We start from the raw sequence: 13,483 nt of genomic DNA on the forward strand, positions 1-13,483 counted from the left end.
GATGTGTGTTTTGTCCTATATATATATGTTATATATATATTTTTTTTAAAATCCCAGCCCCCGTCCCCGCAGGAGGTCTTTTGCCTTTTGGTAGGCCGGCATTGTAAATACGAATTAATTCTTAATTGACTTGCCTAGTTAAATAAAGGTTACATAAAATAAAAAATAAATGGACATGGTTTGAAAACTATTGAACATACGCCACCTGGTGGTTAAATGTTGTCACAATAGTATACTCATAATTGACCGATAGCCAGAAGGAAGGAATTACTTGGGTGAATATTTGATGATCCAAATTGTTTGTTACAAGTTATGTATTACAAAACGTTTAGTGAAACAATTGAAACATTTCACACACAGAGAGAGAGAAAAGAAAAGGCAAGAAAATAACTTTAATTCTTTAACCAGGAGCTGGGTTGGAATCTGAGCCTTGCACTCTTCAATATTTACATAAACGAAATGGCCACTATTCTAGAAAAATAGTGTCTCCACAATTTAGAGGTTTAATGCCTGCTCTTCAGATGACCTGTACCTGCTGTCACCCACAGCACATGGCCTACAGCAGAGCCTGGACATGTTAGAGCAGTACTGCCAGACCTGGACCCTGGCAGTATACCCCAAAAATATGAAAAATTATGATTTTCTAGAGAAGATCTAGATCTCAGGAAGTTAAACCAAAGTTCTCAGTTGGTACAACATATATAGAGTACTGCACACACTACAACTACTTACGTTTAAAAACAAGCTCAACTGGACACCTTAATGATGCAGTGAATTAGTTGAGAGAGAAAGCACGCAGGGCATTCTACACCATTAAAAAAAAAATCTAATTGAAATACCTATTCAAATTTGGCTAAAACTAATTGAATGTGTCATTGAACCAATTGCACTTTATGGCAGCGAGGTGTTGGGTCCACTTGCAAAACAAGATTTCACCCTTTTGGGACAAACACCTCATTGAAACCCTGCATGCAGAGTTCTGTAAGATTCTCCTACATGTCCAGAGGAAAACTCCAAACAATCCATGCAGGGCAGAATTAGTAAATAAATTAGTATAGCTAGTATAAATTAGTATTAATAAAAACAAACAAAAATAGCAATTCAGTTTTGGAAACATCTAAAATACAGTGAGCCCCTCTCAATTCATTACCAAGCCTTGCAAATCCAAGAACTGAGCAAAGAAAAGAGTACCCTCATCCAGCTGGTCCTAGGGCTGAATTCACATACTAACACACTGAAGCCTCAGGACCAGAACCTCCAATCAATCAGAATAAACCAAATTACAACACAGTCAAAACAAAACGACATGACTTATTGAGAAACACAAGCACAAAACAAAATGCAGTGCTATCTGGCCCTAAATCGACAGTACACCGTGGATAACTATTTGACCATGGTTACTGATCAAAACCTTAGAAAAACCTTGACGAAGTACAGGCTCAGTGAGCACAGCCTTGTCATTGAGAAGGGTAGACACAGGAAAACCTGGCTCCCTGTAGAGGAAAGGCTGTGCAACCACTGCACAACAGCAGAACCTGAGACAGAGCTGCATTTCCTGACAAAATGTCAAAAATATAAAACAATTAGAGAGTGTAATTTCCACAAATTTTAAACCCTTATTCAAGGTTTCAAATAACTCTCTGATGAGGACAGGCTACCCGTCCTGTTGGGGGAGGACGCAGAGAGCTGTGGATTGGCAGCGCACTACATTGCTGCCTGCCATAAAATGAGGGACAGTGTCTGACAGACCAACCAACATGTGTCCTCTATGCTTATTGTTATTGTTAAATGTATGGCTATTTTGACCTTTTGTTATTGTTGTTACTGTTGTCCCGTTGACAATATTGATTATTATTATTAATTATGTTAATATTTTAAATGTCTAAAGTAAGCTTTGGCAATATGTACATTGTTAAGTCATGCCAATAAAGCAAATGGAATTGAATTGAAAAATTGAGAGAGAGACACACACACACACAACGAATAAAGAACTAGACACTGTTTAAAGAAGCAACCAATATTATTTGAATTTATGAACACGGACACTTCTCATTACAAATACTTTCTCGATGGAACTCTTGAAAAAAAGAGAAAGAAAGAAAGACAATGAATTTCACCTCCATGTTGTCACCCAGAAGAACAAGAAACATTTGGTCCATCACTGGGAGAGATGAAACACACTGTTATTGTTTTGAAAACAGCTTTTACATTCAATAGCATCTCCTCTTGCAGCCCTCCCAGCGCATGCAGCCTGAGACTGAAACACAAACGATTTACAAAAAACAACAAAACATTTTAAAAAAAACAATGACAAATGTGTTTTCCACATTCGGACACAACAGAGGAAACTGGTGGGAGGAGCTGTAGGAAAACAGGCTCATTGTGACAGAAACCACATGTTTGACTCCGTGCCATTGATTCCAATCCAGCCATTACAATGAGCCAGTCCTTCTATAGCTCCTCCCACCAGCCTCTTCTGATACGCACGCAGCACATGGGGGGGGGGGCAGGCTTGTCTGAATGTTTTCCAATCTACATGCGTTAAGAGAATGTTGTGTTAAGGCTGGCATAACCGTCACTAAGAAAAACAAATGCTTTCTTGTCATAATTTCTTTGCGCTTGTCATATTGTTCAGCTCTGAAAGCCTTGAAGAGGGATGTTTCCATTCTGTGACTTGATACACACTGACTGACTGGACTGGCTAGCTTTGGGGAGTTTTTCAATGTCCTTATCAGAGGTGTATCCAAAAAGTGAGCAAAATATGATGATTTGACGTGCTGATGGGGCTGCTGTTGCACAGAAGCAGTACATGGGAGAAACAGCTAATGTCGGGTGTACACTGCACGACTTTTAAAATCCTAACATCGCTCAGCCTCTCACATTAAACAAACTTTTTTCCCCTGTAGTTTTTAGTCTTGCCAACGTAGCACAAATGGGTGTGACACACGCCAAGATTCTTCACTTGGCCGTGAGGATTCTCGGTACCACCCCGCTGTCTCATCAAAACATTGACGTGATGATGTGATTGGATTGTTAATGTTACTAGAGCGAGCTGTGTGGCTCAAAGCAGCCTCGTAAACGTTTTCAGTCAGACATTCACGCTTGCCATACAGAGTTGAAATATCTAGCCAACATTTTGAATGGAATAACATTGCTTGTGAAGAGAGAGCTGTTTAACAATTTGACACTTTGGCTTTGGTTAAAGGCAAGTACAAATGCATACTAGTAGTCATGGCTTCTGCTTGAGAGTCGACACATTCTGGGTGATGCGAAACAACGTCATCATCTAACTGGCTTCTTCTCTGGCGAGCTCTCATTGGCTCTTTCTGATCACCATTCTCAGAACTTGTCGATGCACAATCTCACACTTCCAAGAGCATTGTAGATCTTGTGCCGACAAAAATCAAACGTTTGAAAATATCGGGACGTCTGGGACTGCTCAAAGACGGGATCAGTAGCCCTGAGATTGCATCTCTGACCCGCTCACATTAAAGGAGTAGGCAACGACAGTTTGTCTCCGATCTCAAAATCTTGTCTGGGACAGCTAAATCGGGGCCAAAATCATGTAGTGTACACCCAGCTTAAGTGTGTAAGTGTGTGTGTACGTCTTGGTGATGACACGCACAGATCCCTGAGGTGGATTCTATTGCCATATAAACACCCTTGGTAAATGGTATATGGTAAACACACACACACACTCAAACACACCGGCACGCACATGCACACATTCCATGGATAAACATTACAGTACAGATACTCCACACGCGCACGCACGAACACACACACGTAGAGGGGAGAGGGGCCTGCATGAACGCCCCCCCCCCCCCCCCTCTCTCTGAAGGGGCATTGAAATGGCAGCAGCTCTTCAAGTTCACCGGTCTTCAGTCCACCCCTCCATGTCGGTCGTAGCCCGGGGCGCCGGGATCAGATGAAAGGGTTTCGCGACATTCCTCTACTCGGGTAAACATTCCCCTGAGAGAGGGAGGGAGCGAAGGAGGGAAAGAGGTTGGGAGAGTGAGAGAGCGAAGGAGATGGTGAGGGAGAGGGAGAGAGCGAAGGAGAGCTCCTACTGTAAATGTACTGCTCCAGAAAAGCCCTCAAACACCAATGAACCGTTTATTCCTGTTGAATTAAGCTTCAGCATGATAATTAAGCAGCTCCCATCCAAATCCCCAGCAAACACCGCTCAACCTATTGAAGTGCACTCAATGCTCATTGTGGTTGTGTTGCTGTAGTGTGGTACTCACAGTGAATGGGTTCACTGACATTGGACAAGGAACTTTGGGCTGAGAGTCCGGTGCAGGGAAAGAGGCAAAACCTACAAACACAACAACACCCCCAAAGCCAGAGACACATTAAGACCAAATACTAATACATCAAATACTATACTAGTCTGACAAATATAGGACCACATGGGAATTGCCATTCAACACACATTGAAATCAACCAGCACCCAACATGAAAGGGGGAGTAAACAAAGAAATATAATTACTAGAATGGGCAACGCCCCACAAACCATGGCAATATCACTAATTCAACATTTCTGGGTTGTAACTCTATATTTAGGGACTGAGTTGGTGTTGTGTAAGCAGGGGAGGGAAGATGCTGGTAATCATCATTAGCTGTGGGGTGACATGGCATGCTGCTGTGGTAGCGCAGCCATCAAACACCACAGTACTGGCTAACTTTTGTGTTTCTTGGCAAAGCATGTACTGTACTTTGTATATACAGAACGCAAAACGGCAAGTGCTATTTTCGTGTGGTCCTGTACTGGATCGTTGGAGAACATTCTCGCAATTCTGTTGGCAGAATAGAATAGGAAAGAGCAGAGCTTAGAAGAATAGAATTGAACGATTGTTGACTTCTACTTGCCGTTGGTTTCCTGTTTGTTGGCATGCTCATGAGGAAATGCATTCTGGGTAGTGGGAGCTGGGAAGGTGGCAGACGGAGGAAACACTGAGGTGGGAGAGGTGACAAACCCACTGGAGTCACCTGGAAGAAACACAACACTGGGGTGTCATCTTGTGTCCTCCAATACACCGCGAATCCAGGGGTCTTGTATATGGAGCAGATGTTATTCTCAATTCTCCATTATAACCGCTTGTTAATGATGTCTAAACTACAGTACTAACTCATGAACACGGTCTATAAACTACTTATATACAGTTTAACACGTTAAAGAGTACCTTCATGTAAACTGTTACTGGAACATTCTTGACCTTTTCCCCTTGGGACGTCCCAACTCTGACGTTACCCAATTGAAGTTGAAATGTCAAAAGGTTAAGGTAATTGTTGGGGTTAGGTAAGGGTTATGGTTAAGATTAGGGTTAGGGGTATGGTTAAGACTAGGGTTAGGGTTAAGGTTTAGGGTAGAGACGCCCCAAGGACGCTGGATTGCACTAGCCCTGCGGGAAACTTACCTCCTGAGGTGGAGCTGTGGAAGGGGTTACTGGGAGAGAGGGTAGGCTGCTGCTGAGAGCTGGAACAGGAGCTGAATGGGTTGGGGAAATCTGAGACATGGAGGTAGAGAGACAGAGAGAAAGAGGGAGAGAGACAAAGAGAGAGAGAGAGACAGGGAGAGAGAGAGACGGGAGAGAGAGAGACAAAGAGACAGGGAGAGAGAGACGAGAGAGAGAGAGACAACGAGAGAGAGAGACAGGGAGAGAGAGACAAGTGAGAGACAAAGAGGTTAAGGGATTTGGTCATGTCTTTTAAAATCTTTCATGAGAAATATACACCCGCGTGATTAATTCATCTTTTTGTAACACTGCCTACTTGCAAATGTTTGGGATCCCGTCACGGCATCCACGCCTGGAGAGCTGAAGAAAGAAGGAAAAGAAGAGACGAAGGAAGGAAGGTGAGGATGAGGGAGGACCAACTATATACAGGGCCTTCACAAAGTATTCACATCCCTTGACTTTTTCAAAATGTTGTCTGTGTTACAGCCTGAATTTAAAATGGATTGAATTGAGATGTTGTTTCACTGGCCTACACACAATACCCCATAATGTCAAAGTGGAATAATGTTTTTAGACATTTTTACAAACGAATTACAAATGAAAAGCTGAAATGTCTTGAGTCAATAAGTGTTCCAGGTTATCCAATGCCTTGCACAGAACAGCACCTACTGGTAGATGGGTAAAAAAATATATAGAAAAAAGCAGACACTGAATATCCCTTTGAGCATGGGGAAGTTATTAATTACACTTCGGATGGTGTATCAATACACCCAGTCAACACAAAGATACAGGAGTACTTCCTAACTCAGTTGCCGAAGAGGAAGGAAACTGCTCAGGGATTTCACCACGAGGCCAATGGTGACTTTAAAACAGATACAGAGTTGGTTACAGTTCTGACTTAAACAGGCTTGAAAATCTACGGCAAGACGTGAAAATGGCTGTCTAGCAATGATCAACAACCAACTAGAGCTTGAAGAATTAAAATAATAATAATGTGCAAATATTGTACAATCCAGGTGTGCAAAGCTCTTAAAGACTTATCTAGAAAGACTCACAGCTGTAATCGCTGCCGAACATTCAGGGGTGATGAATACTTACGTAAATGAGATATTTCTCTATTTCCTTTTCAATGCATTTGCAAAAAGGTTTTCATTTTGTTCTTGTAGCGTATTGTGTGTAGATGGTTGAGAAAACATATATATTTTATCCATTTCAAATTCAGGCTGTAACAAAATGTGGATTAAGTCAAAGGGTATGAATTATTGTATTATTGTATTACTACATGTATGAACATAAAAAAAAACAACTAAAACAATCCATTTACTATTGCAGTTGTCTCCAGCTCTGGTGTAGGACTGTCATGAATTACTAAACCAAGGGTGTGCAGATATCCTGAGAAAATAAATCATCTTTAATAATCTTTTTGTATTGGGACCGGCGCATTTGCAATGCACGTGTACAGAGTTGACACATAGTCAGTTAACTTAATATGAACGTTAAGTGCATTTGCTTGACATTGAATTCATTACCTGGCAGGAGTAGAACTGGAGGACAGGCGCTTCCCAAAGAGTGTGTTATACTGGCGTAGTCCACCGGGGGGTGCTAACAACAGACATTAAAACAATAGACAGACCATAAGCACAGGGCTTTAGCTGGAGCTTAATTCGAGAGATCAAGTGTAATTAGCTGGTAAGAGTACTTTAAATCACTTAGACATAGGATGCAAAGTTTCCTGAGAGCTTGAGTCGTCAAGGTGTGAATGTATTGAGTGTAAAAGTGTAAAAAAAAAACTGCTCTAGAGTTCAACGCTATATTCATCAAATTAAACTATGACACAGAAAAACAATACCTATATGATTGCCTGGGGGAGAAGTAGTATGTACTCAATCATGGGAATAAAACAATATATGTTTAAACATGCCCAAAGCATTGTTCCTGCACATTTATGTTAGCATTAGTTATGTTAGCATTTAGTAGCATTGCTAAATCAAAACAGGAACATATTTCCAAAGTCATTCTGCTACAACCCAGTGGTGTGGCATTCAGAGCTGAAAGCACAATGGGAATTATAAACGTTATGCAATGTAGCTGACAACAACCTTTTATCTCTGTCTCTCCCATGCATGCACACACACACACACACACACACACACACACACACACACACACACACACACACACACACACACACACACACACACACACACACACACACACACACACACACACACACACACACACACACACACACACACACATACACACACACCCCCCACTCACTCCTTGTACCCTTACCTGTAAGTCCTGGTCCAGTTGCAGGTCCGGGTGATGTGTCAGGGAAGACACTGTTCAGTTGGGACAGGGCAGCGTAGCGGTCCTGGTGGTCTGTGTGTGTGTTGGGGCCGGGGGCTGGGGGGGCGACGCTGAGGGCACTGCGACTGTGCTGTTGGCTGAGCCCTCCAAAGTCCACACTCAGAGACTTAGGGAAGGCCCTGAAGGGAGCTGAGCCCCCCGAGGAGGCCACTGTACGACCTGGGAGAGCCAACAAAAAGATGGCCGACATAAGGAAGGCTGGGGGTGAGTTCGAAATGGCTCCCTATTCCCTCTATAGTGTACTACATTTGACCAGGGCCAAAGTAGTGAACTATATAGGTAATAGAGTGCCATTTCAGACACAGCCCATGCATTTGTTTTTCTGACCATATGACCTGACCAGGCAATAGCCTCAACAGTCCAATATGGCAAATATAACCTCAGAATTGGGGCAATACTAGCTTTGCATAAACATTTAGCATGCTACATGTATTAGCAGCCAGCAGGATTTGGACTGAATCATAGCCTACTTTATCATACACTTCTTCATAGCATACTTATTCGGAATGTCAATGTGCATGATTAGAACTGTGACCCATATAGCTCACTACACTACTGCACCACAGCATGGTGGAATACCATTGGGCCCTCGTTGAAAGGAGCATTGGCTACTCTCTAAAAATAGTTTTAAATGTGTTATCTCTCTCTCTCTCTCTCTCTCTCTCTCTCTCTCTCTCTCTCTCTCTCTCTCTCTCTCCCTCCCTCCCTCCCTCCCTCCCTCCCTCCCTCTCAGGGTACAGTGTGTCTCTCCTTGACCTGGCCAGGCTTGAGATACACATTTACTACTGTTTTACAGGAAATTATGCAGTATGCACAACCACCAAATCTATTCTATTATTTTCTATTATATTCCGCTGAATAACCATTCAGCACACTTTCAAATACTGTACAGGTTAGTGCCTTACCTAAAGTGAAGTTGTTTTTGAAAGTGCTACTGGCTAAGGAGGTAAACGTGAAGAGAGAGAAGGAAAAAGAGAAAGAAAAAGAGGGACCAGAGATGGGGAAGAAAATGAGAGATATGTAGGTAGAAGAAGACACCAGGAGTATATTTCATAAGACAACCAATCAGACAAGAGGTCAGTGTGGTCTGTACCTGAGGGTCGAGGGAGGGCAGGGAAGGAGGGGGCATGGCTATGATTTCCCATAGCCGAGGAAAGAGAGCCTGGACGTTGTCTTTCTATACCACTCAGTAGAGAGTCTGAGAGAGAGAGAGAGAGAGAGAGAGAGAGAGAGAGAGAGAGAGAGAGAGAGAGATGGGACAAGGAAAGAGAGGACAGAGACAGGGGAGAATAACAGAGAGAGAGTGAGAAAGATAGAGAGACAGACATAACAATAGAGAGAAGTGGAAAGAGAAAGAAAAAACAAGGTCAAATCATGTTGCCTCAGGTGCCATTATTCATAGTACCAAAAAAAGATGGTGAACAGTTCAACCTTTCATAGGGGGATCTCTGAAGCTCTGGGAGCGCGAGGGAGCACGGGCAGTGAACACGTCAGCCCTCATGTCCGCAGGGGAGATAGCGGGGACTCTGTCCCCCCAGGACGAGAGCTGGGACTGGAGAAGAGGCTAGACAGGGAGGGAACAAGACAGTCACCACACAGTGGGTGGGTGTATTTCCCCTCTGTGTTACATATCCTCATATAACCCTTCATCTATTATGAATCACTTTATCTTTGATGTGGAGACGACCTGGAGTGGGTTCTCTCTGTGTCGTATGACCTCACAGTATTCACCTCTCTCTACCTCTATTACTCTTGTCCACAGTAACACCTCTCTCTGCCTATCTCTTTTCCTCTTTCTCTCTATCTATCACTCTCCCTCCCCTTCTCTATCTCACGCTCTCTCTCTTTCTTCACCTTCTCTGATTTAATTTGATTCAATGCAGTTTTACTGACAGGAAATACAGCTCTGCCTCTCTCTCTCTCATTTCCTCAATCTCTCGGAGGTGTTATGTATCTCACCAGTGTGCGTAACAGTCTGGCCGAGGGGGGCATGGCGTGGGACTGGGCCTGGGCGGGTGTGGGGCCGTGAGAGATGGGTAAGGCCTGTACCCCAGGAGGGCTCCAGGGTCCCTCTACCTCCCTCCTGTTCTTGTTCTTCGAAAAATGCCTGGAAATAGTTACACGTTGCTGTGACTACGTTTGAGGAAGAGATTCTATCTCAATGAAACTAAACTAAACTAAAAAAGAAAACTTTTCTCACGGTAAGTAAATGCACTGTCCTAAAAATTCCACAAATTCTGGTCAATGTGCAATTACAAATGATTTACTATGGAGCTTTGATCAGATTAGTTCAGAGAAGGTGAGATATGACATATGGATATCTTTCTGAATATATGATGATAATATTTCATATTTATTGATTTCCTCACCATTTCTTCTTCTGGTATTTGTCCTGGAAGAACTCCTTCAGTTTCTGGGAGTCCCTTGTGTCGAAACAACCTTCTGTCTTTGGATCAAAGGCACACAGCCAGGTCCTCCTCCCCACCTACACACACACGCACACACGCACGCACACGCACACACACACACACGCACACACACACACACACACACACACACACACACACACACACACACACACACACACACACACACAATGATACAGAACATAAACAATACACATGCCTTCCCACACATTAATTACATGTTTTAGTCACAGTACTGCATCTCACTGACATGAAAATGAATCACCAAGATGATTAATCATGACTAAATCTGACTGAAATATCCAGACTTTTCTACCTGCGTTAGAGCAATGAATCAGACACTCATGCATACACTCACACACACAAAAATTAAATTATTGGGCATAAGCAATGCATTAGACACACACACACACACACACACACACACACACACACACGAGGTGGTTTGGGTGTAACTGTGATGTTGCGTTCTGTTCACTGCACAAATTGGGCAGAGCAGCTAAATTCCTCCAGAAACCGTCTGCAACCACCAAAACAGTGCCATTATCTGGTCTGACTGATAAAGGAGGGGGGCATCAAGCATCCCCTTTTATCTCAAAAAGAGGGATAAGAAAATAGAGGAGATTCTACAACAGACTGGTCTAGAGAGGTGAGGGTTTGGATCTAATATTGTCTAGTTCACATAAAAAAAACTATTATGGGAGATGGATAAATCTACCTCACGTCGCCTCAATCCCTCTCAAGGTGGCTTCGGTAAAAGGATGTACATGTATCATTTATGATATCTATTTATAATACCTATGGTATATAATCTATTATTGCTCTATTTATCCTGGAACATCAAAAATGTATAGAATACTGAATGTTACGATTCCAAGTATGCATCACAATTGTGTTTTGTTCACCTTTTCCTGACGTTAAAATATTGAAGTCTCCAGCGGAGCACTGAAAATTACCCCCAGAATTGTAATGAGGAAGGTGAAATATAGTTGGAATACTGTTAGGTCCCGCCTACAAGCCCAGCTGACTGTCAATAATGGATGCGACCCGTTTGTCACTCACCTCGTTGCCATGGTTTTGCAGAAACTCCACTTCCTGTTGGGAGAAGGTTGTCATGGAGATAGACTTGACTCTGTGGGGAGGGTTGAGTCCTCTCCTGAGGCAGAGAGATTGGAAAAAATAAGAAAAAACAATAAATGAGAGATGGAAGGTGTGTAAAAGTGGGCACTTCACATTTGCTCTGCCTATAATCACATAAATCACTGAAGAGGAACACTCATGATAGAGAATTGAAGAGGAATGGGATGTAAGGGGGATTTAAAGTGTTCGAGAAATGGATGCCATGACAGGTGACTGTGAGAAAATGCGAAAATTGTCATAGTGCAAATGTATCTAGTGTAGAGGTTAGGCATACAAAACATGACATAATAGTTTGCTCATTTAGTGTGCAAAGGGTTTAAAGTTTAGACTATTCTTCTGTGCTCGTGACAAGAGTCTAAACCTGTGCTGAAATCTGGCCACTGCAAATGACTGAACCTTGCGACATGCTACAGCCATAGCCTATAATGTGTTGAGGACCTGAGCTGGCAACGGTCTGCATGCAGAATGTTACATGAACCAGAAAGAGACACCAAACCTGGGCCACGACGAAAGGAAACGTAACACGGCGCGGTAAACGGGCACGCCTGAAAATGTTAAAGTAGTAGTAGTACAATTAACTCTAGCCATAGGAAGTTAACACACCAAGGGGCGACCTCGTAAATGAATACAGGGCGCATAGGCCACGTTAGGCTACAGTTTCACGTTTCAGTTCCTTCTCAATGCTCAAATATAACAGCATCTTCAAATATGCTCTGCAGATGCAGCATACCGGACATTATTATTGGTTAATAATTTGCATGCAATGGGCTTCTTTTATAGGCATATATAATAGCCTCATGTGCGCAATAAGCATGTTATAGAAGCTATCCAAATATATATGTCCCTTGTGTATCCACCTACTTACAGCATTCCAGAGCACGACGTGCACACGAAGCAGCCCACGGTGATATCGATGTAAGTCACCCCCGGTTGACTGCACTCGAAGCAGTGTTTGTTTACTACAGCCTGGGCCAGCTCCCGGACCTTGCGGGCGCATATCTCTTGGCTGTCCCGATGTTTTCGGTTCGACATACTGCTGTCTCGGCCCGCTCTCGCCCGCTTTTGGTCTGGCGGAGAGGACTATAGCTCGTATAGTGTTGAGCCGATTACCACTGGCCCTCTACTAACCTCCCGTATTCCTCCCTCCGTTTACAGTATGTTACTCACGCCCGCATTATGAAAACGATGATTATGCGCCTCGCGTTTACGCGATTTGAGACCGATATTACCTGGATCTTCCTACATGCATGCGTCAGGCTATTTTGTGTCTTTAGCGGAAGTCAGAAATGAGGTCTTATCAAGCTGTCAATGAGTTTTACTACGTCGTTATTATTTGTCCATTGCTGCGGTATTCTCTTCTGGAGTGGAGAAAGACATCTGCCTCTCGCTCTAAATATCTCTCTCTCCGCTCCGCTCTCTGCTTGCCATACGCACACCCCCCTTTGGCATTATTGCGCTCGTGTCTGTCGTTCCATGAAGACGCGGCGCTTTGGAATGATGACAGATTTTTGAAACCCAGATTGCCAGCTAAGGCAAGGACCAGAGGACCACACATACCATAGAATGGTAAATAAAATAACCCACACAAATAAACCAACATAGACGAGAGAGAAACAATTCACCATTCTAGTTTTATGAAATTATATTCTACACGCTGAAACAAATAGATGTTGATTAGTATTATTTGATGAGAGCTGTCTGATGTGAGTTTATTTTCATAGTAACTCAGCAACAGACCTTTAACGGCTACATCACGCCCATTGCATGATGACGTCCGACATGAAAAATGTTTGTTTCATCTGTTTTCAATTTGTTAACCCTTCACATCACTCTCTAAAACCCATGCATATAGAACAGTAACATACAAATAAATAAAAACATAGGCTAGGCTATTCAGGTCCAAAAGGGTTTGCCCTCGCGGCATTACGCACATGTAGTCAACTAATGTAGTCAACAGACTGAAGATAGATTACCTACGCAAAATAAATCTCTCTTAAACACTTTAGATTGGGTTCAGATTTGACACTCGGAGCAGATCAGACAGTGCAAGTAAGCCTAATGTAAGGACTTATTCTGGTCACAAGG

The 13,483-nt window shown here is 43.0% G+C and overlaps 1 protein-coding gene across 7 annotated transcripts; it reads right to left on the minus strand.

Moving 5' to 3' along the window:
• Positions 1 to 362: 362 nt before the first annotated feature.
• LOC139416087 (ArfGAP with FG repeats 2) lies at positions 363 to 12,861 on the minus strand. 7 transcript variants are annotated; one of them, XR_011635058.1, is made up of 15 exons: positions 12,264 to 12,832; positions 11,321 to 11,414; positions 10,202 to 10,317; positions 9,792 to 9,939; positions 9,264 to 9,396; positions 8,926 to 9,030; positions 8,738 to 8,770; positions 7,755 to 7,991; positions 6,989 to 7,061; positions 5,776 to 5,819; positions 5,421 to 5,510; positions 4,873 to 4,992; positions 4,248 to 4,318; positions 2,509 to 3,972; positions 2,002 to 2,361 (listed from the first exon to the last, which is right to left on the minus strand). XR_011635058.1 is itself a non-coding variant. In XM_071164351.1 (14 exons), exons 1-14 carry the CDS (start codon positions 12,428 to 12,430, stop codon positions 3,925 to 3,927), a joined length of 1,479 nt encoding a protein of 492 aa, XP_071020452.1. In that variant the 5' UTR covers positions 12,431 to 12,832; the 3' UTR covers positions 363 to 3,924. The 7 variants fall into 7 exon arrangements, 4 of the variants coding, with proteins under 4 accessions (XP_071020452.1, XP_071020454.1, XP_071020453.1 ...); XM_071164351.1 differs by having other exon boundaries at positions 363 to 3,972; XR_011635059.1 differs by lacking the exon at positions 8,738 to 8,770 and having other exon boundaries at positions 2,000 to 2,348; positions 2,495 to 3,972; positions 12,264 to 12,805.
• Between the last annotated feature and the right edge of the window lie 622 nt (positions 12,862 to 13,483).

Source organism: Oncorhynchus clarkii, chromosome 9 (genome assembly GCF_045791955.1).
Source record: "Oncorhynchus clarkii lewisi isolate Uvic-CL-2024 chromosome 9, UVic_Ocla_1.0, whole genome shotgun sequence".
NCBI lineage: Eukaryota > Metazoa > Chordata > Actinopteri > Salmoniformes > Salmonidae > Oncorhynchus > Oncorhynchus clarkii.

Bases quoted from the DNA above. Each gene is read 5' to 3' on its own strand.
- LOC139416087 (XM_071164351.1), bottom strand. From the start codon at position 12,430: ATGTCGAACCGAAAACATCGGGACAGCCAAGAGATATGCGCCCGCAAG. The intron at 7,062-7,754 runs GTAAGGGTACAA...GTCTGTTGTTAG, and splicing joins AACTGGACCAGGACTTACAG to CACCCCCCGGTGGACTACGC. The intron at 5,511-5,775 runs GTAGGCAGTGTT...TCCATGTCTCAG, and splicing joins GGGATCCCAAACATTTGCAA to ATTTCCCCAACCCATTCAGC.